Below are 26,262 nucleotides of genomic sequence, written 5' to 3' on the forward strand. Positions count from 1 at the left end.
AAAACGGTGCATGCTGCCAAAATGGGGGGGGGGTTCTTAACCCCTAAGCCATCATTGTATCGCTGAGATTAGTTCGTACATTATGTTGTAAGAACCGTAGGCCTGTAATTTGTGACGATTGCAAGGATTACTACGCGATGTAGGCTACAGTACGTACACATGTACATGTACATATACGGTACACATAGGTGACAAATCGAGCCTCGCGAGTCGCCTGTTTCGCCACTCTCTGCATTTGATCTCAAGAGCGGGCGCTCGTAAACTTCCCTGTGTACTATATACCAAAGATCGTATAGCGCCGCATAGCGGCGCAAGATGGGGAACTTCACCATGAATACGCGTAAAACGTTGTTATCACCTAGGCGCCATTCTGGTTAGACTACGACTGCGCAGTGCATGTTAATGCTCAGGCGCAGGCGCCGCGATAGGTACTCGCACACATGAACGTGTACACTCGAATGGCGCCTGTGGTGATAACACCTGTATGGCCGAATTACCCATCTTGCGCCGCGCGCTACGCGGCGCTATATAATCTTTGCTATATACTGCCCATGCATGATACTTGGTGCTTGCATATGCTGAGTTTTTGAGGACGGTGCACGACCAGGCGTTTGATTTTCGCCTTCGGTAGCGTATAAAGTGTTCGTAGAGATTTGTTTCTCATTTTGTCTTTATTTAGAATTGACTCAGATGTGTATGACGTTCTTTACTTTTACTGTTAGGCCCTGTTAGGCCTACTTTGATGTGTTTTATTCCTCCATGCTTTGATAAAACATGCAGGAACTTTACGTGCAGAGAACTGTACTGTATAGGCCTATCGATACAAACCAGTACTAGCCTCGGCTGCATGCACCTCACAGTCACAGATGATGTACCATGTAAATGTACATACCCTAGGCCTAGGCTAGTACTTGAGTAGCAGTACAACCATGGAGGAAGGAACACAAACTCCCAATCCCATGGCTAAACGCATTGTAGCTGTTTTTGTTTGTGCCAACTTACTGTTCCGTCACAGCTAATTGTGCATCCAAATTTCACACATGCCGTCTTGGTGAAGTTACATATGGTAGATGTCAGAAAGTCAGATGGGAATGTTCATTCACCTTTTATAGGCCTGTATCCTCATTAAAATGGCAAAATTCTTGAATATTTTGCTGATCCACACTCCAGAAAATCAGCAGCAGTAACTTTCAAGTGTCAGCTGTGTGATAGCTTGACCAATCGCAACACAGCTTCTATCTTTTCCTTTGTTTTTCTGTCACCCACAGATGAAAGCCACACTGTCATGACTGTGATGGGTGCAATTTGCTTCCATTCCAATGACAGAAGTAGGGCATTGCTGATGCCCTGTAAAATGACGTAATTATGGTGGCGTAGGTTTTACTACAGCCGATCCGACTCGTTTGCAGATGACATTGTTCCTTAAGTTTTGCTTTGGGTGATATCGGATGTTCTTCATAATATTATTCCATCATGGCCATGTAGGATTTTGGTCAGACTTTCGAAAATGAAGCCATAAAAAATCAGTATACATGTAGGCCTATTTAAGAATACATTGTGGTCAAAGTACATGTACTAACTTCAAGTGCGCGAATTGTGGTGACTCGTGGATAATACCCAAAAATTAAAAATTCAAAAGAAATTTATAAAATTATACATCAAAATAAAGCTTGAATCCAGAAAAATTCAATTGTAGAAACTGTATGGTGAAGTAATATTTTCATGGGAAGTTACCGGTAGAACCCTTTGAACCTTCAAAGTCTACAGAACCTGCCGGGCATATTGCCATGACAGGCAAACCCCAAACGCACACAATGTAGGCCCTATTGCGCAATGGTGACTTTGTTGCCTGGTTTACATCACATCACAGCCTTCTTTCTGAAGCTTTATTTTCCCACGTGCGAGATCTGGAGGAAAGAAAGAAAAATAGAAATACTTGCAGACAAAAGAACAAAAATTTATTAATCTAGCATCTGAAGGCTTCCTTCAAGCTACATGTACGGTAAAGAATGGAACTTTGAAGATTTTGTCAAAATTTGCACCAAAACTTACAAAAATTACCTCAGTAACCTTGTTCTGCCACCGATTGAAATGATTGGTACTATATAATCTTGTCTTGTCGATAGATGGCAGCATTTTTTACTTTGCTTGTCAAGAGAGGGCAGGCAAACCAAAATTGCTCTGTCTGCTGCAAACTTAGTCTGAAAATGGCAGCGCGCCTGATGGTTGGCTGATTTTGGTGCTCTGATTTTTTCTGCTTTTGCAAGAAGTGAGGTACATTTTTGGAATAACACTCAACTGTAAAAGGACAGTTTTATGTGACGGCAGAATAGGAAATGTTTCAACTTGGTTGCGGGTGTTACACGTAATTGTGAGGTCCAATGTCTACCCCGGGTTGGACCCCACAGTTCTGGAGGTAGCAGGAACTCACCTACAAGCCTGGCCAAAATGGTTTGGACATTTGGCAATATAATTAGCCACACAGCCTCCCCAGGTTCCCCACTCCCCTGATGGGTCAATGCTGTCATGTCAAGCTGGAGCCCAGACGGTGCCAGAACACGCATTGAGACCCAACATGGAGGGGGGGAGGCCAGTGAGATTTGGCCAGGATTGTAGATTATTTGGCGATTATGTCCTGTTTCATGTCAGAAAGATTGTGTTTATAAAATGAGGACAGGGCATTGTTTTTGAGGGAAATTATGGGATAAAACAGCAAGGCACATGATGCCTCAAAGAGGTGTGAATTAGTGAATGCAGTCTGGTTCCTTGACCTGGATGAAGATTTTTGATGAATCATAGTGTTCACATCATGACAATGGCTGGTTCTGGTAACCAGACTAATGGCGATTCATCAATAATTGTCATTCACGAAACGTGAGTAAAATGGCATGTCGTTACCCACAACCAACACTCGAGATAGTATAGGATCATAAATGGCAACACATACTTCCCAAGGCCACTGAAATTGTTGTCTCTGACACAATCCAATGCAGAGCTTAGATCCCCACCAGAAAGATCATGGGACGTTCTTCCAAGGACAAGCGGGACATTTATTATCGTCTGGCGAAGGAAGAAGGCTGGAGGGCACGCAGTGCCTTCAAACTGCTACAGATCAATGAGGAATTTGACATCTTCAAAGGTATAACATCATTTGAAAAAGATGTGTTTGTGTGCGCGTGTTAGGAAGGTGTTTAGTTTTATAGACGTCCATTGTATTTACATGTATGAGCACTGCATACTTGCTGTTGTCCAAGAGCTTGCAGGAAAAAGAAATTTGTTGGTTAAGAGCAAAATGTCCAATCTTAAAAGGAAAACTTGTCAGATGCAAAGTGACGTCTTTTCAAAATGTTTTCTTTTGGCACCAATCCCTCCTCTGATCGAAACCAACCATTTGGGAGAGCCCCTCCCCCTGGCAAGCGCAGGGATTGAGCAGCAAGATGTCTTCACTTGTAAGGAGAAGGTCGTGGGTTCAAGTCCAACCCAAGGAAACTTCCGACACACTTACAGAGGGGAGGAGCGGGTGGGAATGTAACTTGTACTTGAAGCCTAATCAAACCATACCCCTTGTTCGTGGGTCATTAACTCCAATGCAGATGTTTGATGTGCTCACGGGACGTATTAATTTCAGGCTTTCCTTTGTCAGTATCAGCTAAATTTGGTGATTTTTCTACTGTAGGTGTGAGCAAGGCGGTGGATCTGTGTGCTGCACCAGGCAGCTGGAGTCAAGTTCTCAGTAGAAAACTAAGGTACCTGAAAAAATCTCCACTACTGTAATGCAGCGTGCATATTATAGAAGCTCTAGCTAAGTGATATTTTCATGTTTGAAATATTACTCACATGTATGCCAGCATCAAAAAACAAAAACATAAAACAAGCTTCTGCAGTCTTTCTGTAGGAGGTGTCGTTCCGAGACCTTTACCGACCGTATACATGTAGATACATTGTTAACTGATCTTTCCATAGTGACCTCTTGATGCCTCATTGTGTTGTGAATTACTGCTGTTGCCTTTTTCCGTTGAGAGAAATGCAGCCAGGAACTCACCTTTTATTACACCATGCATGACAGATTCTTATTGAAAGTGCATAGACACAAAGTACAGACTTAACACAGAGAGTGTTAATTTTCAACTTGCTATGAAATTAGCATTGCTGGTCATCTTCTGTGTACATGTTTCAGTTCTGTAGATTTAATTCAAAATAAAATCAAGTCGATGTCAAGTTTTGTTTGAAATAATTTGGTATACATAAATGTAGGTGAGACTTTTCACTGGACCAAACACTTGCTCAAGACTATTCCTAAGATCACTGACATTAACAGGGTGAACAGTGACGCATTTCATGGGGAAAGCTTGTGATTCGAAATCAGAATGAGGTCCAGTGTTGTTCTTGTGGCGGTATTGTGATGTGTTCAGAGGTCTTGACCACAACACTGTAATTGTTACCTCCATGAAGTTCCCCACCATCCCACACTGCCTGTGTACTTAGCCGATCAAAGCTGACTCACGCTTTCACAACTGATCTATCCCCACCCCCCCCCCAGACACAGCGAGGCTGACAAGTCAAAGGTCAAGATAGTGGCAGTTGATTTACAGGCCATGGCCCCACTGCCAGGGGTCATCCAACTCCAGGGTGACATCACGAAGGTCAGTGAGTGTCCAGTGGAAGGATCATAACTTAACTGGTCAAGACGGATGCAGTGACATATGAAGCTGCAGGTTTTCAGATTTGGAGATAGGATTGAAACATGAGGGAAGACGCAGACAGACGTACGGAATTTTAATTTTTGACCACCTGATGCTTTCTCACTTTTAATGAATTTTTAGCAATAATCTTCCTAAGAAAGTTTGTTTTCTTTTGGGTGCAATTTTTTTTTGGTATGTTGGGTTTAGCCCCTCGTATTAAAACTTAGAAAACCTTTTCCATGTCATTTCCAGATCCTCAACACATACATATATCAGGAGTCAAAAAAAAAAATGGTGGTTTGCTGGCCCGAGGCCAGTAGAAAAGTCAGCAGACCAGCTGATCAAATAAAAACTGGTGGTCTGATGGGCCAGTTGAAATCTGATGTCTTTTCTGTCTTCACAAACATCTTTCAATAACCTTTTCTCATGTGAAATTCTTGTTTTTATATGTCTTTCTACTTAAATTTGTAATTTTTGAAAAAAGAAGAAGTTATTTTCATGAGTTTCCATTCACGTTTCACTAGTCATAGTGGTGGAAACATGTGCGCAAAGCTCAATGCATTAAACAAAGTGATCTGGTTCCCAACGCGCCGCGCCCATGCAAAAGAATGCGTTATGGAAATGTTGGAACCAGAACCAGTCTGTACTGTACATGTACTGAATGTATTGTACATGCCCTCTCTACATTGGCTGTACACGTCACAGATGCAACACTAAGGCTGCAGGTTGAAAAGACATCGATGTTGCAAGGAGTTTTCTTCAAGTTAATTCGCAAAACTTAGTCTCTTATTTATGTATGTTTTGTCTGCATTCATGAGTTTAATTTGAGGTTGTTCTGCTCGTGGCTTAAGGTTTATTGCCCACTGGTCTGGATGCATCACGCGAGCTTACCATGCGATACATGGACATTGTTGGCCAGTTTGCCTTTGCGATCGCCTAAGTAGCACTTTGTGAATTGTCTATAATGTTCTTGTAAATTGCCGAACATAGAAATTTCTACATAGATTAAGACAGGTGTTCATCAGTTTTTAAGATAATTTGGAAGCTGTCATCCCCATTGATGCCAAAAAAATTGCCCTCCAAACAAACAAATTTCTGACCTACCGATCCTATTTTTGAGGGGCACAGCACAACTGGGGCCTAACTTAAATAACCATTATAATCGTAGATTCCGAGAAATCTTGGGCAAGTGTTGATCCTGTTTGGGCAAACAAATTTATGGCATAGCCTGCCCGATCAAACTAAAAATTTGTCGCGGCCTGTACCTTAACAAGGATTGCTCAAGGGGCTGTGTGTGCGGTTCGGGAATGGGACCACCAAACCTCCAGCAGGACCAGTAAAAATTCTGAAGTACTAGTCCTGCTGGCTACCAGGGAAAAAAGGTTAATTTTGACCCCCCCCTGTATGTCCTCCAGAAAAGGATTTTTGTCCCTGAGGATTCCTAGTGTTGACTTTTTTCTGGAGGGGTGTGGGACAGATGGCTGTCAAAAAGCTGCCCAATAGAAAACCCTGCATTTGCATATTTCAGGAGTCCACAGCCAAGGAAATAATCAGTCAGTTTGAGGGTGAGCAGGCAGACCTGGTGGTGTGTGACGGGGCACCAGACGGTAAGCGCATTTTTTTTGGACCTCATATTTCTTGCTTTCAGATTTGTTGTACCTTAAAAATGTTTCTGTGAAACAGTTTTTGGGGCATGCCATCGTTTTCTTTTTACTCTGCTGAAAGTAATAAGTTTGGTTAATGTGAACAGCAAGCATTGTCATTGTTTGACACCTCAAACTATTCATGGAATTTAAGATTTTGCATTACCTCTTCCTGTTTTCAGTAACTGGCTTGCATGACATAGATGAATATATACAAGCACAGCTATTGCTTGCGGTAAGACCAATGTCTAGTCATCAAATTTAAATTACCACCTCTCTGCTGATTATTGTTTGGGAGAGCCAATAACTTTTGTTTTTTTCAACTCATTAACCGTGGAAGACCAGATATAGAAATACAATAAGACAAAAGGGGCAGCTTGTGGAGAAATTTCTTTTAAACCAACAGGGAATCGGTGGGAAATATTCTGGCAAAAAGGTTCTTCGGTTACAGCAGAATTTAAGGAAATACACTTCATTTTAATTAATAAAAAGAAATTGGCAAAGTGATTGACGTGTTACTAAGAGATTGATGGGAGAGGGGAGCTGGGCAAATCCTTTATAGTAGAACTTCATCTGGTGCATGCAGGGATGTGAGAATTCAGCTTTTTAGCTGATTTCAGCTTTTTTGTTTGGATGTTGACCCAGAATTTCAGCTTTTTTATACACCTGGTCTGTACAAAAGTATGGGAACTTTTTCCTTTTCAGCTTTTTGCTAGCTGTTTTCAGCATGAATTTTAAGTGGCCACTCACACCCTTGTGTATGCTTAGAATTGCAGGACAGAATCTTTCCCCAAGAGGTATTAGAATTCTGACTCTTTCTGGTGAGGCTTTCAAAGTTTGTATTATTGAGATAGAGAAGATGCCGGCAAGTGTCCTCTTATAGTAAGAAATGCTAGTATTACCTTTTCAATCAGTGTACTATTTGTGTCATTATTCACACAGGCTCTGAACATCACAACTCATGTTCTGAAGCCGGGGGGGACATTTGTAGCGAAGGTATGACCACAGCAACTGAACACATTGAAATGTATAGTGTGATCAAAAAGTTATCTAAAAGCCACTATACATTTTTAACTGCATGAGGTGACTGTAGACATTTTAAATAAATAGAGCTGAGTCAACTCAAATAATTCACTATTCAAATATTCGACCTTCAATTTGATCAAATATCCAAATATTCAGTCGTAGCGACTGGCAGATTGATGATGAACAAACCATATGCAAAATTAGTTGCAATAGCGCCCACAATTGTACATTACAATCACCATGATAGCTTCTCACATATACAAGGATCTTCAGCCTCGATTTAGCAAGATTTATGAGATGAATAATACTTCTTGTCCCATTGAAAATGCATATTCCTTTTAAATTTTTTAATGAATAATGTACTTTTTGAATCGTAAGAGCTTTGTTGCTTTCCATTTGAATCTGCTTGGAACAAGTCTCCAGAATGCAATTTTTCTCATTTAACACAACACAAAACTCTCCCTTCCTTTTCATGCATTCGAACATTCAAATCCGAAAGAAAATCTTTGATAATCTTACGAATACTCTAAAATTCCGCACAGCCTTATACGTGAATTAGGTGGTTTGAAATCTTTACACTAAATAGTCACAAGTTTGAAATATGTGTGACTTCTGAGACTTACTATAGAAGAAAATGTGTCAGGTAACAAGTATTTGGTACATGTACTAATTAAAAACAAACAAACAACCCAACAAACAAACAAACAAACACCCCAACAAACAAACAAACAAACAAACACCCCAACAAACAAACAAACAAACAAACAAACAAACAAACAAACACCCCAACAACCCAACAATCAAACAAACACACACACACACACAAACAACCCAACAAACACCCCAACAAACAAACAAACAGCCCAACAAACAAACAAATATTAGCAGATAAAAACTCTAGTTTGGACAATCTCATTTACATTTTCCTTTGCAGATATTCCGAGGCAAAGACGTCACTCTCCTTTATTCACAACTCAAGATCTTCTTTCCTAATGTGACTGTCGCCAAGCCTAGAAGCAGCAGAAATTCCAGCATTGGTAAGAATTGGACATGGTATGTTTCAAACTTCTGTCTCAGGGCAAGGTGCTTTAACCATATGCTGCCAGGGAACCCGGTTTTGGGTACCTTGGGTTTGTATGCATAGCCAGGGTGCCTGAAATCGGACAAAAGAGCTGGGCCTTGTAACAAAACCGTACTTGGAACAAAAGACCCTCTGCTGGGAATTGCCATCATTTTTCAGCTTGTGTTTATCAGAGGTAATCTGTCATTGTTTTGAAACAGTATACCGCTGTTTTGGGCATAGCGCGCCTTCGGATTAGCACCGAGGACAGAAGTGCTCCAGCTCCCCATTGATGAGCAACACAGCAACGCTGCACGCTAATCCAGCCGTGTTTGAAAAGATGCCACTGGTATTCACTGGGAACAAGGGAAATTATGTAACACCTCACAATTCTGGGCTCTCTTTACAGGGCGGCAGGTCTGGCTGAAATACTTTGGCATCAATGGAGGTTGCCTGTCAGATTAGAATAGCCACCAGACAGTCATTCGTGTGGGTGTAAACGTCCATAAGATGATATTCTGAATTTTGGGAAAAATTTTGAAAACGGAAAATCTCGAAATCGCCTGTATGTAGGCACTGCATTTTTAAAAGCACCTGGCAGGAAATGGTTAAAGGGTCAGTGTAATGAATTTTTCCTTAGACCTAACTGTACTGGACTTTTGTTGGTGAAGCTTATCAAGACGCTGGGCGCATCTCCTGTTTTAAGTCCATTGCGGACAGCCTGGGACGTTTTTCCTCTCAGCTGCTTTTCCTGAGGCTAGCTCTTACATTTCCTGGCCAACTGCTGCCAAACTGACTGGATAATTTTGCCTCTGCTTGAAAGGTCAGTGATGACAGTCTGAGCTAGTGAAAGCGTCGTTGGAAAACGTGCATCTGGCCCGAGCATGAGGCCATGTTGCACAGGGATACCATGCACACCACATGTGATTTGCTAATTTCACCACAGTGTGGCACATATGTGGCAAGTTTCCAATGCATCTTCCTCTCAGTAAATACTGTATTTTCCGGGAAAAAAAATAACAACAATGTTTTAGGTTTTTGATTTCAGATCATAAGTTGCCGAGGTCATGTTTGAATTGTTCTCTAGTTTGGCATCTGGGACACACTCTCATGCTTATACATGTAGTTGTGTGGAGCTACTGGATAGCGTTTTCACGCACTAAACCAATCAATTATAGCAACCACACACACGTGTGTCATGTCAGCACCTGTGCACGCTTCTAATGGCAATTTTCTGAAAATGGGTTTTAGATGCATTAATGGAAGTGGCCTTCTTTCACTGCTTCTTCCAGCTTGCCAAACAAAAGAATTTCACTGGGAGTTTCCATAACCATCTTGGAACCCAACCTTTTAGAAAACTGTACATAATAGACTGTACCTTCAACAAACAAAGGCCGTGTCCGAAACGGGCTTTCAGAGCTACGGCTAGGTCTACTGTCTGCGCGTCTCAATGCATTTCCAATGGAGTGAATACCAAGACCTAGCTCTAGACAAGAGATTCAGATGCAGCTTTAGTCTCCTAAGGTGGCATCCTCTGGCTCTCTGTTTTCTGTTGAATGTGTAACCACCTTCGGTAGTTTAGGTGGCTATAACTATCGCCGTGTGGTTCTCCAGCTGGGCATGAACCCATATCCCAAGACAAAAAAGTCAGATTGAAAAATGGCCTCACATGAAATATTTTGCATTGCTGTATTTGCAGAAGCGTTTGTTGTGTGTCAGGGTTATGCACCACCTGTTGGCTACAAACCAAACATGTCGAATCCTCTTCTGGATCAGCATTATGGTAAGTATCCACCTTGTGACTAGTTCCACAGCCGTTGTGTTTGTAAATATCACTCCAAAGGCAGGCCTAGGAATGTTGACAAATCCAAGCTTGCAGTAAAATTTTGTTCAAAAGATTTACCCAGTCAGTTTTGTGGCTTTTGACTCAAGTTGACTTTTGACAAAGTTGTTGGTTATTTCTAGCCTGGTGTGAATGGTCGAAATTTTCAGTCAAAGTAATGTAACCTCTACAAGCAGTGAATGACAGGTCCATTGAAAAGCCTATGCATCCTCAAAGAGGAGCTTCACCTCTGTTGCCATGTGATAGTTCTGCACAGAAAACAAATCGAAGGCACACTGCGACAGTAAATTGGGTTTTGATTTTGTTTCATCCAGATGTTGATTTCAACAGTCTAGAAGGCCCAAACCGAGTCATTGTTCCATTCCTTGCCTGCGGGGATCTCAGTGCTTACGACTCAGATAAGACATACCCTCTTGAGGTGAGGCGATGGTCACTGATTCGTATCCCACTTGTCAGTACTCTTTCGACAAAATGGACTTAGAGAGTGTAGTGCAATGTACCTGTCCGATTTCAGTAACCTTCAGTTTTGTGTACAGAATGAAGTACTTAGGTAGAAGTAATGAGAGTAATTTGGGACATGGAATACCAGAAAGATGTCTGGGAAAGTTTTAAATCTTGGCAGATATCCACCAGTTCTTTGTCCTTTTGTGTCAAAATGGAAACACCAAGCTTCATGTGAAGTTTCTGGGCTGTCAATAGGTCTCAAAATTGCATAATTAAAACATGCAAAGCACGTTATTGGTTTTTGGCACATTTGATGGAAGTGGAAGATACTTGTGCAAACAAGAGCGTAACATCTTTATCTCCGGGTGATTTTTTTTTACCTTAAGCTGGAACCAGGTGCCGGCTACAACTATCATCCTCCCACCCAGTCGCCCATAGATCCGCCCTACAAGGAGGCTTGCTACCTCAAGAAGAATGACCTATTGTCCAAACCAGAAACTGCCGGATCCAGCAAGACCCAACCGGCTAGAACCGGTCCAACTGACACAGGCTGGCCAGAGACATCCAGTCAATCAGACTCTAGCCCCAGGACAGAATCAGAAGAACTCAGTGAACGATTCCAGGAGTGTGAAATTCAGGACTAGCAAGATGAGGCAAGTGGCTCTGGAAACAAGCTAGTAAATTTTTAGAAAAGAAGTATCCACCAAATCTCTGAGCAGTTGAAAAATTGGTTGATGTACAAAGAAACGAAATGTCTCTTCACAACTTCCATGATCTTTCCCCCTCGCCCGAAGTTCTGTAATTTCACCAGAAGATTTTTAGGCTTTTCTGTTAGTTTCATTAGCTTCTTGTATGGTCTTCTATGGCCTCACATGCTCTAATAGGATCAAATAATGTGCCGAAAAATTGAGGTTGGTGATGGGCTTTCACTGACCAAATATGTACTTGAGCACAGATGAGAATAGTACTGATAATGCAAAGTCGTGTTCATAACAAGGAACATCCTCGCTCACAAGTTTTTGTTCTCTGGTTTCCATTACTGACAATACAAGGTACCTGTTATAACAAAGTGATTTCTCAAGGACCTTGTTAAAACAGTGTTCTACTGTGTTTTTGTTTTGTGTAAATACCGAGGTAACATGGAGAATTCCTCCAAACCATTTAGTACACTGAAGCTCACTTTCTTGGCAATGCTTGTAGAATGACGAAAAAGTTCAAGAATTTTCAGGGTAGAGCGACTTTTCCAACATGAATGAAAACGGTGAAAATACCGATGTTTCCATTTCTGATATCCTGGCTTCATTTTCTTTTACTCAAATAAAATAGTGTAACCAGTAACACAAATCACGTTCAATATTTCAGACATAAAAAAATTATTGAACTATTTCAAATCTTTGAAATCGAATGATCGTCTTCCTGTGTCTCACGTTCCACAGAATAACTGGCAGGGGAAAAAATGGGGTTGGAATGTCTTGATTTTCTGTTCTTTGAAAAATTAAAAGTAACCCTTGATAAATTCAACACTTACTGGGGTCTTTCACTCGAAGTGACAGTCTGATTTTTCTGTGCTTATTAAATGAGGATACCCTTGATCCCCATTTTGGGGGCAAACTCTTAAAAGGGTTGCATACAAACACTTTCCGAGGACATGACACCAAGTGGTCAAACAATTGTTCACTGTCTTTTTTCTTTCCAGTAATTCATTCTGTGAGGCTGATACTGATGGTAATAAAGCAAATACAAAGTAACACTGCTGTATGACTTTGCTTACATTTCACAAATACCACCTGAGAGATTAAAGCTGCACATATTGTAAGTGTTATGTACATCTACATAAATCACTTTAATCTTAACGAGTTGTAGTAAAGCCATATTTGCAATATCTTCTAATCCATTACTGTACAAATTAAATACATGTACTTTCAAATGTGTTATAAAACAGATACCTGCGAACACGTTACCTGTGACTATTAGAGGATGAACATGTACATGTATAAACAGGTTATAGCGAATGGTGTATGCAGCACCATGTGATGTCTGTGCGTATCTCATGAGTGATTGATACCCTGTCTGTGGGATGCGTGTCTGGTGAGTGATTGATTCCCTGTCTGCGGGAGTTGCGCAGCTGTCAGTACTGTACAGACCCTTTTAGAAGTCGGTCAAAAATGGCACGTCTTCATGGGCCACAGTTGCTGTGGAATAATACCATCCCCAAGTGGTTAAAAAGATTACAAAGTAACCACTCGCCTATTGAGGGTTTGCATGTCTACCATCTTGCAGGCCAGTACTTATGTTTCACAGGGTATCCACAAAGGAGGTTTCCGTATGGAACCAAAGAACTGCCCTGCAAGATGGCTACCATGCAAAACCTCTATTCAGGCAATATTTCTGAACAGCACTGGCAGCTATCATGAGTAAATCAATCACTCCTAGGTTCCTTGTAGTCATCTTTGTCATGGTGCCAGCAACAGCAAGCACAAAGTAAATCATTAAAACGTTTATACATACACATGTACTTGAATCACATATACTAACAACGACAGGAGTGCAGTGCATGCGATTTACAAGCAAAAACTATTTTTTCCTTACACTGTTTTTTTTTGTTGGCACATTTGAAGTGCTTCTCAAATATCATTTTGCACTTTCTGGAAATTTCAGGTTTTAACTCTTATGGGATTCTATAAATCAGGGTTCCATATTTGTTTCTTGTCCCTGTCACATCTGACATATGATTTTGTAAGTTCAGAGCACATGACCTAATTACTGAGATTGATGAATTGCATGCAGATTACATGCAAAACAAATAGAAAGAGTTTGATATTTCCTTGTCAAATTACACAGGTCAGGTGTAAAAGGGACACAAAAATGTCACACTTTGGGACCCCAAATTACTAGAATTAATGCCCGTAAGTCTGTCATTACAAACAAAAAAAGTATTACCCTTTCTCTGTTCACCCATCCCCAAATAAATCCATGGGAGATCCACTAACAAATACATTTATCACCTTCCTGAGTCATATCAGCAAACAGTTCCCTTTTTGGGTTTCTTCTTTGCAAAGAGATATCCTGCCTGCACATCATCCTTGGCATACATTGTATGCTATTCGTTTGCTCTCCTCACAGGAAAGAAGAAAGTTACACACAAGCAGCAGTGTGTTCATTAACATTTGCAATTTACAAGCACCAATCAGTCCCCCGTCCCTCATTTTTCGATCACATTAATCTCTGCTTCCACGTTCAGAAGTACTTCTTAAAAATATCTTCTTTCTTGAAATCTAAGCAGTTCAACACTGAAGCAGAACATCAAAAAGGAGCATATCCCTCTTCTGTTGCCCCATGCCTGCTAAATCAATGCATCAATGTTTTACTTTAGAATGTTCTATATTCATGTATGTCAAACCACACCAGGAGTGTAGTTTGAGCATCAGTTTTAACTTTTGTTACTTAACTACTGTACTCCTGTTTTTTCACAAAAAGATATCAAATTAAAGCCATTAGTGAATGTTCAATCATTTTTGACTGACAGTTTACCATGTTTCCTATACCCTTTACTCCGGCACAAACTTTTTTAAACAAAAAATAATGTTTCGTATTATCACTGTTATGCTTGGAGTTCTTTTCCAGAAAACGAGTATCGGTTCAGAAAAGTCTTGCCAAATAATCAGAGGAAGGCGATATCACCAGTGAGAGATCCGAGGGTCTTGGTATGACACGGCTTCCTCTTTTCCTCGTAACATAGGCAAATTAACAGTCTTTCTACACACCTTGTAGCTGTGGACATGTGTGAGTGTGGCTGTGACTTGCCCCTACTCCAAGTCTGTACTACCATTACATGAAGCCCTAGCCATAGCTCTGGCTGTGCCATCGGCTGTGGCTTTGTTCTTCTTGGCTTCCTTTTCGACCTGATATTCCTGACAATTAACCTGGAATGCATAAACAAATTTCGTGACGGATAAAGGGGAGCATATGTGTACGTGCATACATGCAAGCGAATAAAAAAACCAAATAGTTTGGTGTTCCAGGACACAAATAGGCAAGACTTTAGGAAGTTACGGGGTCTTTGGAAGGCATTTCCCTGATCATTTTTCAATGGTAATCTGTTGACTTTCATGAAATGATGCCTTCAGCTTCAATTTTGAAGAACTGAAGCAGTGGGGAACGCAATCAAAAAATACTGGAGGATTTCGAGAGATTGAGGCTGTACCCAATGTTTGGATGGAGGTGATGGATTCGGTTGGAATGAGGATGCATCCCAGGGAGAAAGACCTGGGAGTTAAGACCTTTGGAGCAAAGATCAGATTTTGGAGTGTATATGGCACCATCGACAATTTCCGCAAAAGATCAAGAATCCATGCAGGTGGGGGGGGGGAGGTTAGATCAACCTCTTTCTTTCTTCTCATAGTAAAGATCAAAGTCCACTACAAGAAGAGAGAAGCCTGAGAGGACCTGCCCTTCCCAGCGTACCTTGTGACGTCTGACCCAGGCCACCTCCTGACATTTTTTGGAGCAATAAAGGGCCATACAATTAGCACAGCGCTTCAGCTTGAAGCCGTTGGTTTGTCGACACTCGTCGCACCGCTGAACAGGGTCCATGCCCATTATATTCCTGAAACGCATCATCACCTGAACCAAAACCAAATAGACAACTCATGAACTTCACTGCTAAAGCGAACCACTTTTGATCCAATAGAATTATTCAACTTTGAAGGTAGAACCGACTATAAGTTATATGTGCAGATTTTTTGTTTGAAGCATCAAAATTGCTGTAAATCTTAACCAACCTCACTATACAACAAACTACAAATGAGAGGGCACGCTTCACATTTGCATTAAATGCCTCGTTAACCAACAGGGTGTTAAAAATGTGGGTTAACAATGTGTAGAAAGGGTCTACTCAGATTCAGTTCAATTTCCAAAACAGATTGGACACAACTTTGGAAATGACCTTCTTTAATAACTGTTTTCTTCAGCATGACAGCGTGCCAGACAATGCCAGACAACAGAACTTCACGGTGCATTGAGTGCCATTCTTGTCTCTGGGGCAAGTACTATTTTCACTGTAATTTGGCTCCTCTTTGGACAATTTCAAATGGTGTTACTGTATCTTCAACCATTCTACCATGTCTACTGAGTTTTTGTAACAATTCTTCAGTTAAGAAAATGAAAGGGGTCAACAGCCTCTCCTGAGAACTGCTTAAACTCCTAACCTCCATCGGAACGATATCATTTCACAAGGTGTCTTCAAATCTGTAACAAAGTCCTTTCGGACCTCACCTTATCAAGATGAGCTTTAAACGTCTCCGATGGCTGATTTATCTGACATTCGCCAGCATCCTGGACAGCCCGAAAGTATTTCCCCAATTCAAAGAGGGCCTTAGAGCGACGGAACATTGCCTTCAGTCTAATAGTGTCAGCCAAGGTGGGGTCCTCAGGACAGGTGCCTCAACAAAGGGAAATGGCAAAATATCTTAATTGTTTTTGTAGATATTTTCACCAAGAAAAGAAATCTGTCTTGTTTCCAGACTGAAGCTGCAATGTACATAGAGAATGAAGTCATGACTTGTTCTTGCAGCAATGTCGTCACTTTCTGAATAGTATGAAAATTTATATATGGAATGAATTATTTTTCCAAAATTTCAAGAAGAAACAGAAAAGCGTTCAGGTTTGAAAACTACATACATGAGTTCGCTTTCTATGTACTTAAGAGACCCCACATTTTAGTAATCATTTAACTACACAGTTCTCCTGTCTGCTGTCTTTTGGTTATTCATTTACTACTCAGTATTGCATCTATGTTCTAGCCAAAATTTCCTGTGACATTTATGCCAATTTCTGGGACTTTAAAGTCACAGTTGTGAGAACAATTAAGCCCATGGTTAGTTAAAGTAAAGGAAGGAATAATGTTGGGTCCAAGACAAGAGTAACTTGGGTCAGAGTTGGGTTGATACGTTGACTGCCGCGCATAATTTCAAAGGGGGGTTCCCATTGGCCAAGTGTTGTACGCATGCAAGCATATTTAACAGTTACCTTTCAGGTGTTTGTTTGAACATGAGCGTTTTACAGATGTATGCCCTCCACACTGCCAGCAGCGTATTTGCTGCATTGTTCGGTGATGCCAGTGTATTCAATTTACATTACAACAGCCTTTCATTTCCTACGAGTATACCTGAAGTGGAGGAATCCACTCCACTCGTACACCTGTAACTACTAATATACTCACAGTCGGCGGTACACGTGTTAAAAACTATTCCCTAAAGCAGGTTAAACTGGGTACCGGATGAGTCCAAATTGGGTCAAAGATGTGCAGTTACAAAATATTTGGCCCATTATACAAAGCAGGTCAAACTGTTTCCAGGATGGGTAAAGATCAATCCACAACCACCAAGGTACTGACCTCCAAAACAGCGTGCAATAGCTTCATCACAGTCCTCCACTGCTAATTCATATTCCCCAACATTCAGATAACACTGTGCACGATTACTGAATAAGGTAGCTGGAAGAGAAGACCTGACATCAAAAAAAAAAAAAAACCAGAAAAGATGTTGGCGATGGTTAATAGTCAATCTGATAAAGAGAAGTTGTTGATAAGCACATTTTTAACCACTTGCTGCCGGGTACTTTTAAAAAGCAGTGCACACATACGGGAGATTTTCAAGATTTTCAGTTTTTAAAATTCTTCAAAAATTCATCATTTCATTTAATGGACATTTACACCCGCACAAATGACTGTTTGGTGGCTACTCTAAGACCACAGGCAACCTTCATTGACTCCCGAGTATTTCAGCTAGGCTTGCTGCCCTGTAAAGAGAGCCCAGAAATGTGAGGTGTTGCGTAATTTCTTTTGTGCCCAGTGAATGCAACTGGCGTCTTTTCAAACGCGGCTGGATTAGCATGCAGCGGTGCTATGTCGCTCATCAATGGGGCCCTGGAGTACTTTTGTTCGTGGTGCTAATCCGCGGGCGCGCTATGCCCAAAACAGTGGTATAATGTTTAAAAACAGTGATGGATTACCTTCGAAAAATGCAAGCCGAAAAATGATGGCAATTCCTAGCAGGAGGTCTTTTGTTCCAAGTACCGTCTTTTGTAACACGGACCAGCTCTTTTGTCCCATTTCGGGCACCCCGGCTCTGCGTATAAACCCATGGTGCTCGAAACGGGGTTCCCTGGCAGCAAGTGGTAAACCACTTCCTGCCAGTAGCAGTTATTAATGTTGATGATGTTGGGACGGGATAATTATCATATTTTTCTATTTTCAAAATTCTTTAAAAATTCATACGTTCATTTACTGGACACTTACACCCACATGAAGGACTGTCTGGTTCTACTGTAATCTGACAGACAACATCTATTGACGCTGGAGTATTTCAGCCAGGCCTGCTGCCTTGTAAAAAAGAGCCCAGATTGTGTGGTGTTACGTAATTTTCTTTTGTTCACGAACCTGGCACAGTGCGCTGTTGACCTCTTTTCAATAGGGGCCAAATTAGTGTGCAACGGTACTGTGTGGCTCATCGCCGCGGTGGTGGAGTGCTTTTGTCCCCGGTGGTAATCTAGTCGCGTTAAACCGTGATATACTGTTTGAAAACAAGGCTGGATTATCTCCACTATTGAAAGTGAAAAAATGTTGGTAATGCCCAGCAGCCTGGTCTTTTGTTACAAGTACGGTCTTTTGTTACAAGGCCGAGTTCCCATTGTCTGGTTTCAGAGACCCCGGCCACGTGTATAAAGAATACGTGTCCGGTACCAGCAACCCCGGCAGCAAGTGGTTAGCACCCAAGTACCACTGAATAACTTGCAATTTTGAAATGATTGTTTATCATAAAATTGTTTTTAATCAACAGACAGCATTTCAAGACACAATAATATTCACTGCAAGTGTTTTGAAGTTGGTATCGGAGTGGTCTAGCAGGATGAGTTTTCAGCTAATCGACACAGAACACTTAAACACAACAGGAAAAAGTCTAAAACATAAAGTGTGCTATACTACATTCACCAAACTGAAGCTGACGACAGACACAAAGGTCTGAGGAGGGAAACAAGTCCAGACATCAATGCCTGCATCCTTCTCACCATTGCGGCATGGCGCCTAGTAAGAAATTGGGGGCAGTCTTAACCGGAATGCTGGGAGGGCAGACGTTGAGGGCCCGCGTATACAGCTTAATAGCCTCCTGTATCTCGCCACTTTTGTACATTTCGTTGCCGCCTTCTTTCAGCTGGGTGGCCTTGCCGCTATCCAGCGTCTGGTTCCGCATCTTCCGGAACTCCTTCTGGGCTTTATCAAACTCTCTGCGAGCAGCAAAGGATGAAGGATGGAGAAAATTATAGACAGGAATCCCCATCCACGGGTGCAAGGATAATCCCTCAATGGTCAAAAAGCCAACGACTGGTGTTAGTGTAAGGTATGTCCATGAATTTAACTATTAAAGCCCATCTCCCTACTGATTATTAAGCCATTCTAAATCATTCCAAATCCACTGTGCAGAAAACTGATGGCACAGAACTCTCAAGGGGCATTGAGCCCCAAAGCAGTGATGAATTTATGCCTCTTCAATCCTGCATAAGGCTTAAAAAAATCTTGTGAATTTGAAGAAATATGAGGTCTGGGTTAACACAAGATGTTTTGAGGAACAAATTGCAGGTTCTCGTCTGGTTTGCAAGCTCAAACTACGCTGTATTAGAATGTGGTGAAATAATGGGAGACCAACCTATTTCAAGCACATTTCAACAGCGCAAGAACCCCAGGAAACAATCAACACTCTACGCAGTAATTCCAAAGTGGCCTGCTGAAGACAGGCAAGGAAGTTCACAGACATTAATTGTACACGTACTTTGAACTTGAGATGCACAATCCCATGGCATTTACAGACAGGTGCAAACTACATATATGCAGTAGTCTGACCAATGCATGCACAGTGAAGTCACACTCAAACGACCCTAGTCAAACTACACGTACGTCATATGCTCTCGTCGTCACTCAAATGACCCATGACGACTCCCACAGTTATTTTCATGCGAGTGGTTCCCTCCGTACTGATAATGCAATTGACTGCTGATAACCAGAGGTGCGACCATGCCCAAGGCTTGGTACCAACCTTCCATCATTCAGGCAACATCAGTCAATCTATGGTTAACTACAGTTGTCACTCGAACTTGCTCAATGCTGTGCAGCGGCTGAATACATTTCCATAGTATGAATTGGTTTTTATTTCACACTTGGTCATTAGTCGGAGGACTATGACACAGTAACATTTTTGTTCAAGTTCTTCACCAGGAGTACACTTTCTTCGCTGTAAGTGTGAGTCCATAAAACAAGGGCTCAAATACAAGTCACTATCCTTGCACAGCAGGACCACACACGCATATGATGAAGGGCAGAGTGGAATTAAAATGTTCATTATGTTTAATATGAAATTGATGGATCCCTAACTGGGCAAACTTAAATCTACTCTAGTACAATATCCCGGCAGGTGCCAATCTCAACCCCTTTTTATCAATCACTGAAAAATGAATCAGCGATTCTTTCAGAAACTTGTGCATTCTGAGCCACACTTGCCAGTGCTGCAGTCCCATTGGCACGAATCGTAATACGACATCCTCATACGACATCCTCTCAAACAGATGCCAAACACAAAACAAACTCACTTTCTGCCATAGCGTCTACAACCCGCTTGAAGCTCATCTATTTTAATGCCAATTTTAGGCGTCTGCAAAAGAAAATGGATAGCAAATGAACATACATTTAAATGCACAAATGCTATTAAAATACAAACCATTGTCATTACTAAAATTACTAGTGAGTAAGGAGATCCAAGATTAATTGTTCAAATCCATATTTGACAGAAGATCCATTGATGGAACATCACATTACATGACTGCCCAATAAAATTCAATAGATGGATATTTCATTTAAACTCTTTGACTTCCCCGCATCCATTTCAAAATAAAAGGTTCTAGATCTGTGGGTGGTAAGAAGTTACCTACCTTACTGAAAAAGTAACTAGGATAATGGTAGAAGTGTTTTGGTCCAAAATATTTTATGATGTACTCCACGCCGGGGTTATCCACCGCTAAAGCCAAAAGAGCCGTCGCATAGATATTAATGTTGATATCTAGACTGTACATATGAATGGCCGCCGCTCGCATGATTTTCTACAAATCAAAGTGCAGATTGGACAAAAGAAACTGGTTAGGAGTCAGGCTACCTCGAGATCTTTGGGGAGCTACCAAACGGGAAGGGGGCTATGAGACCTATTCTAGAGAGATGGCATGTACACCCTCAGGTTCTGAAGTGCAAATGGCCTTACTCGCACACACGGCGAATTGTCAACTGAATGTTTACCAAGGTGGATCATCCTCCCATTGCCATAAACCCTTGCAGGAGTAGACCCACATTGGCAATGGCCCTGTAACGTTTGTTAGAGTAATGTTCTGCATTTTCTGCTTGAAGCGAGTGCAGACAAAAATCAAGGAAGGTAGTATCACATTATTTTGCACCAATGACATCCAGTGAGAATTAATAGATAGGAAATAGGCAAATTCCAGGGGAAAAAAAGGGCGACATGGCCATACTAATGTTGAAGGTTTTACCGGATTCTCTACAATTCTTTTTATAAGCAGCCCACGGTGCATGGCAATGCGGGTGGCTACTTCAAAGTAGTGCCACACCACATCTGCTTCTGGGTAGTAAACCCCATTCTCCAGCAGTGGCATGAACCCGTGCTCGTCAAGAAGCTTCCAGGCAAAGGATTCCTCGTATGCCATCTCAGCCAGCACCTTGACGCAGGCTTCCAGCATGTAACGATTCTCGGGAGAAAGGACCGGCATGCGTACCCAACGACCAATTGCCTGGGGAAGAAAAAGGAAAAAAAACCAAACACAAACAACCTGACCACTGAACTGACCTCACTTTGGCCTTGCTTCACTTTGAGCACCTTAATGTTAACAAATGGAGAGATTGACAACACAGTACTGAAGTACTAATGATGTAACTTCAATCTTTGTTTCAATGAAGAGAATTTGTCTTTCAGGAAAAAGTTAATGGCAGAAATCCATGTCACTCCAATAATTCCAGCTATCTTGTCTGAAACGCAGTCATCATTAGTGACTTCCTTACAGGAAGAATTCATAGCAAAATGCTGTACCGTACAGGTCAGAATTTTAGCCGGCACGCTAAGTTACACGATCAGTGAGCCTGTCACACTGTTCAATGCACGCTTTGCGGTTGTTACTGTGCATTGCTGGTCCAATGCATGATAAGCCTGACCCCAGACCTCATTATCTCGGCAGGGTTTTATGATCGCAGACCGCAAAGGTGACCGACAACGTGTACGCTGCACATGAAGGGCTGTCGGTCCAGCTTCGTGTATGCACGTACACTGTACATGTACATGCATGCATACATGTACTCTACAAATGTACATGTGTAGCAGTGCACTGAATAAATGAAATCACGTATATGCAGGGCCTGGCTGGCAAGATGACTGTCTTTAAAGTATCAAAATATGTATGATGTAGCAGTTTTCTTTTAGTTTTGGATTGCGAACGTGATTCAGTCGGATTACATCTGGAAAATGTCAAATTTCACTGAAACTGGCCAGTTGTCCACCGTGTGTATTTAGATACTACAAAACTTTTTCCCAAATATAAGGCTTTTAAGCTTTGAATTTTAAACTCACAGGATGGACTGGAGCAATGACGCCGCTTTTCTTGTCTTGATGTAAATACTAGATCGGTTTTAAGCAATTCCCGGTTGCGAGAAACTTTTTCACAAATAAACAGTAACCACGAAAGAAATCCATTCCTCAGCCAGAACTATTGCAACAAACTGATTTTACAATGAAGTACAGCGTTATATTTCTTAATTTATGGAAATTTAGTTCCTGTGTCAAAATTCCAATAAATAAAAAAAAAAACCCACTCAACTTGCATAAATTTTACTTGACTTTTTCATTTGCTGCCACACACCAACAGACCTGTCGCGATTATGCCATGACCAAGTAATCACGAAACTACAATCACCCCAGCAGTTTCATCCCAATCACCAATCACAAATCGAAACGAGTGTATTGCATATTCATTTGATACAGCGCCAACAAATGCAAAGCTACAGCCCTTTTACGTCACACGACATGCATATTTATGAAGCTCAAACGAGTGCTACTTTGATCCTTGTGTGCAGCTGGTGCATGCTCATCGTACAATCTTTGCCGTTTAGTTTGGCGTAATTTTGTCACAATCAGAGCGATTTCTTTTGGTAGATTTTCCAGCTCCAAGATCGCAAACTGATGGGAAAAATCCCCACCTCACATCGAGTGTGGCAACAACTTTCTGTGTATGCTGGGATTGCTGCCGTGGGGGCTGTCTTGACTAAAATTTGGCTAACGGACCAGCGAGGTCAAATCCCGCTTATATTTTGTAGATTTCTTACAGATTAGTTTTCTCTAATTTAGGAAATGCTTTGTCATAAAAACTGCTAGTTATAGTTTTATCGGTTAAAAACTTGATTTCACGCTCAAATATTTTCTGTGCCCGATTCACATGTTTTGGGAGCAATTCAGACATTTTCCAAAAGTATTGCCTGCATGGCACTTTCATCGATCCTGTATGGCCTAACAAAAGGCTTTATCTTCGAAAATGATTTAGTGATGCCTGCTACATACAAGGTAAACTACTAACCACATTTCCCTGGAATTTGAAGATAACTTGAGCTGCAGTCAAATTGAATACTTTTCATTGTGGGAAACTAGGAAAATGACTGCTCCGGTCAACAGAGGTCTGACTGTTCTGGGGTTTGCGTGTAGCGTGTGCAAGTTTATACTCGGCAGAATGGATTGCGGTGCCGGCATTCTCTGTTGTGCAGGGTTCAGCGTGTTTCATGTTTGCGGTATACTCCTTTCATGTCTGTTTGACTCCATACACGCTAAGCATGTTTGCATGTCGGCTAAAATTCTCACCTGTACTGTACTCCTAAATTTAGTCTGGAAATAGCGACATCAGCTCACCTTTCCAACAAACTGATCCTTTACCACGACTGCTCTCACTTGCTTGTGTTTGGCCAACTGTTGTTAATAAGAAAGCAAAACAGAAATGACATTACAAATCAATTTGGATAGAAAATACAAAAAAGAAAAAATGACCCATGACATAAAAAGCGCCTTTCCATAAGCATGTCAGCACTTGCGCCAAGCACTGTGTATCCGTCAAAATTGCCCCGGGAACGAATTTGATGGCCGAACGCAGTGCACACGTGTGACACGTTAATGAAGTTGATTTTTGTACCCACGAAAGTAAAACGCATGAATGCATCGTGCACGCAATGCACCCTAAAAACGTGCATATGGAAAGGCATCTCAAGCCACACACACTGCTTCTGAACAGCCAACCAAGTTTTTGTAACAAGTGTTTACAAATTCCAAACAAAACCAGGACAATCTTTACCTTCATGGGTAATAACCGACAATCTCCAGGTAATCCTGGATAGAGACACTGCTATAATTGTGCTATTGGCATTTCTCAGAAACATATCAGGATAAAGTGGACCCAGATTCTGTCTGTCTTACATTGCTATACACAGACTAGATCGTATGCGCAAGTCTAACGTGGTACTGTAAGACCACACCACTATAATGTGCTGAAAAACTCAATGCCAATATTTTGTAATATGAGCATGTGTGAGATGTTTTCTCATGAACATGTGGGAATTTACTACTGAATATGCATGAGGTGTTTGCATCAGTGTTGTAGTTGAGACCATTGATCACAAGACCGCACAAGCCCAACACAAGCCCTCCAGTCTGAATTCAAGTCACAAGCTTTTCAAATGAACCCCTACAAAAGCGATCCTTTGTCATTGTTCACGCTCTTGTGTAAGGTCTTGTGCATGGTGATGTGCATGGTCTTGTGCACGGTCTTGTGCATGGTGATGTGCATGGTCTTGTGCACGGTCTTGTGCATGGTCTTGTGCATGGTCTTGTCCATGGTCTTGTGCATGGTCTTGTGCATGGTCTTGTGCATGGTCTTGTGCATGGTGATGTGCATGGTCTTGTGCACGGTCTTGTGCATGGTGATGTGCATGGTCTTGTGCATGGTCTTGTGCATGGTCTTGTGCATGGTCTTGTGCATGGTCTTGTGCATGGTCTTGTGCATGGTCTTGTGCATGGTCTTGTGCATGGTATTTTGCATGGTCTTGTGCATGGTCTTGTGCGTTGTTTTGTGCATGGTCTTGTGCATGGTCTTTTGCATGGTCTTGTGCATGATCTTGTACATGGTCTTGTGCATGGTCTTGTGCATGGTCTTATGCATAGTCTTGTGCATGGTCTTATGAATTAAATGGTCTTGTGAATGGTCTTGTGCATGGTCTTGTGCATGGTCTTGTGCATGGTCTTGTGCATGGTCTTGTGCATGGTTCTGTGTCTGGTCTAGTGAAAGGTCTTGTGATGGTCTCAACCACAACACTGGTTTGCATAGTTTCTTGCCCAGGCTGTGTGTGTACCGTACACTGTAGACTGCTCTGCTGTAAGGTGTTCCATATGATGCAAGATATGTGGCAAAAGGGGGATCCCCCTCTATTGTGTCTTCATTCGTGTTGATGGAATCTTTGGGATTCCATTCAGATATCCGAGGGGAGTGCAGTAGGCACAATAGCCATAGGGTATACAGCTTGTGCATCCCATGGGGGCGTCCCCTTTCCCTCATATCGTGCTGGGTATCAGGTGTTGGCAAAAGTGAACTTGGTGCCAGTGTCCTTATGAATAAACATGTATCTACATGTATATGCTGCGTTTCATGTTCATCCCTATACAGTCTCCACACTGCAGACAATTCTGCCTTTCTAATATGTATAAGGTTTTCAAAGCTTTTTTTAAAAATAACTTTCCAATGCATGTGTAGTGCTGTAAGCAAATCTCCTTATCAATATGTATGAGGTGTTTCATATGCATCGCTTACATAGCCTATACACTGCAGGCTGCTCTGCTGTAAAGTGCTGGCAAACTGTATGCCAATGTCCTTAATGTCTTCATCCGTATACTCCATGGGTTCGCCGATGTCAAACACCGACGTGCTGCGCATGGGCAGCAGGCCTGCCTGGTTCTCCATCATCACCTCCACCTGAAAGTTGAAGATGCCTTGGTTCATCCAGCGGTTCATGATGCGCACACTGTTGTCCTTGTGGATGAAGACGCCCAGCTTGGAGAGCAGCGGGGACCGGGCCAGCAACATCCCTGCCTGGGGGTGGTCCTCGTAAATGTGGCAGAGGTTGTAGATGGACAGGACCATGGCCAGGAAGTGTTTGGTATCTGTGGTAGAGTTGGGAAACAAAAACAACTCATCTCCCCAAAATATACACTGCTGCACTTAGTCTGGAATCTGATACTTGAAAAATGATCAATTCTGCCGTAAACTCACACTGAGATCTTGTGGGGAGGATGGTGTACATGTTACATGTAACCTCTGGCTATACCCCCATTGAATGTTGACACGTGTTCATCTGCTCACAGTGCCACCTTGGATAAAACATGTGCAACCCTGTGTCCCCTAAGAAATATTTCCCTGGTTCACTGCCGGTGA

General features: G+C 41.8%; 2 protein-coding genes across 3 annotated transcripts in view; one reads left to right on the top strand and one right to left on the bottom strand.

Moving 5' to 3' along the window:
* LOC110989850 (tRNA (cytidine(32)/guanosine(34)-2'-O)-methyltransferase-like) lies at positions 1-14,210 on the top strand. 2 transcript variants are annotated; one of them, XM_022254518.2, is made up of 11 exons: positions 1-627; positions 2,994-3,139; positions 3,677-3,746; positions 4,541-4,643; positions 6,211-6,289; positions 6,508-6,560; positions 7,268-7,321; positions 8,286-8,388; positions 10,111-10,194; positions 10,569-10,672; positions 11,085-14,210. In XM_022254518.2, the coding sequence occupies exons 2-11, from the start codon at positions 3,019-3,021 to the stop codon at positions 11,340-11,342; spliced, it is 1,029 nt and encodes a 342-aa protein (XP_022110210.1). In that variant the 5' UTR covers positions 1-627; positions 2,994-3,018; the 3' UTR covers positions 11,343-14,210. The 2 variants fall into 2 exon arrangements, with proteins under 2 accessions (XP_022110210.1, XP_022110209.1); XM_022254517.2 differs by having other exon boundaries at positions 3-641.
* Positions 12,518-26,262, bottom strand: part of LOC110989846 (uncharacterized) — a 21,365-nt gene continuing 7,620 nt past the window's right edge. The window contains exons 5-14 of the mRNA XM_022254511.2: positions 25,642-25,991; positions 23,697-23,753; positions 21,283-21,540; positions 20,677-20,844; positions 20,338-20,399; positions 18,766-18,981; positions 17,093-17,205; positions 15,973-16,139; positions 15,163-15,321; positions 12,518-14,621 (exon numbers count right to left, since the gene is read on the bottom strand). Of these exons, the coding sequence (XP_022110203.1) occupies positions 14,505-14,621; positions 15,163-15,321; positions 15,973-16,139; positions 17,093-17,205; positions 18,766-18,981; positions 20,338-20,399; positions 20,677-20,844; positions 21,283-21,540; positions 23,697-23,753; positions 25,642-25,991 (1,667 nt within the window). The 3' untranslated portion in view covers positions 12,518-14,504. The remainder of the gene's footprint in view (positions 14,622-15,162; positions 15,322-15,972; positions 16,140-17,092; positions 17,206-18,765; positions 18,982-20,337; positions 20,400-20,676; positions 20,845-21,282; positions 21,541-23,696; positions 23,754-25,641; positions 25,992-26,262) is intronic.

This window comes from Acanthaster planci, linkage group LG16 (genome assembly GCF_054643075.1).
Source record: "Acanthaster planci isolate LZ-2023a linkage group LG16, COTS_SCS, whole genome shotgun sequence".
In the NCBI taxonomy this organism is placed as follows: domain Eukaryota; kingdom Metazoa; phylum Echinodermata; class Asteroidea; order Valvatida; family Acanthasteridae; genus Acanthaster; species Acanthaster planci.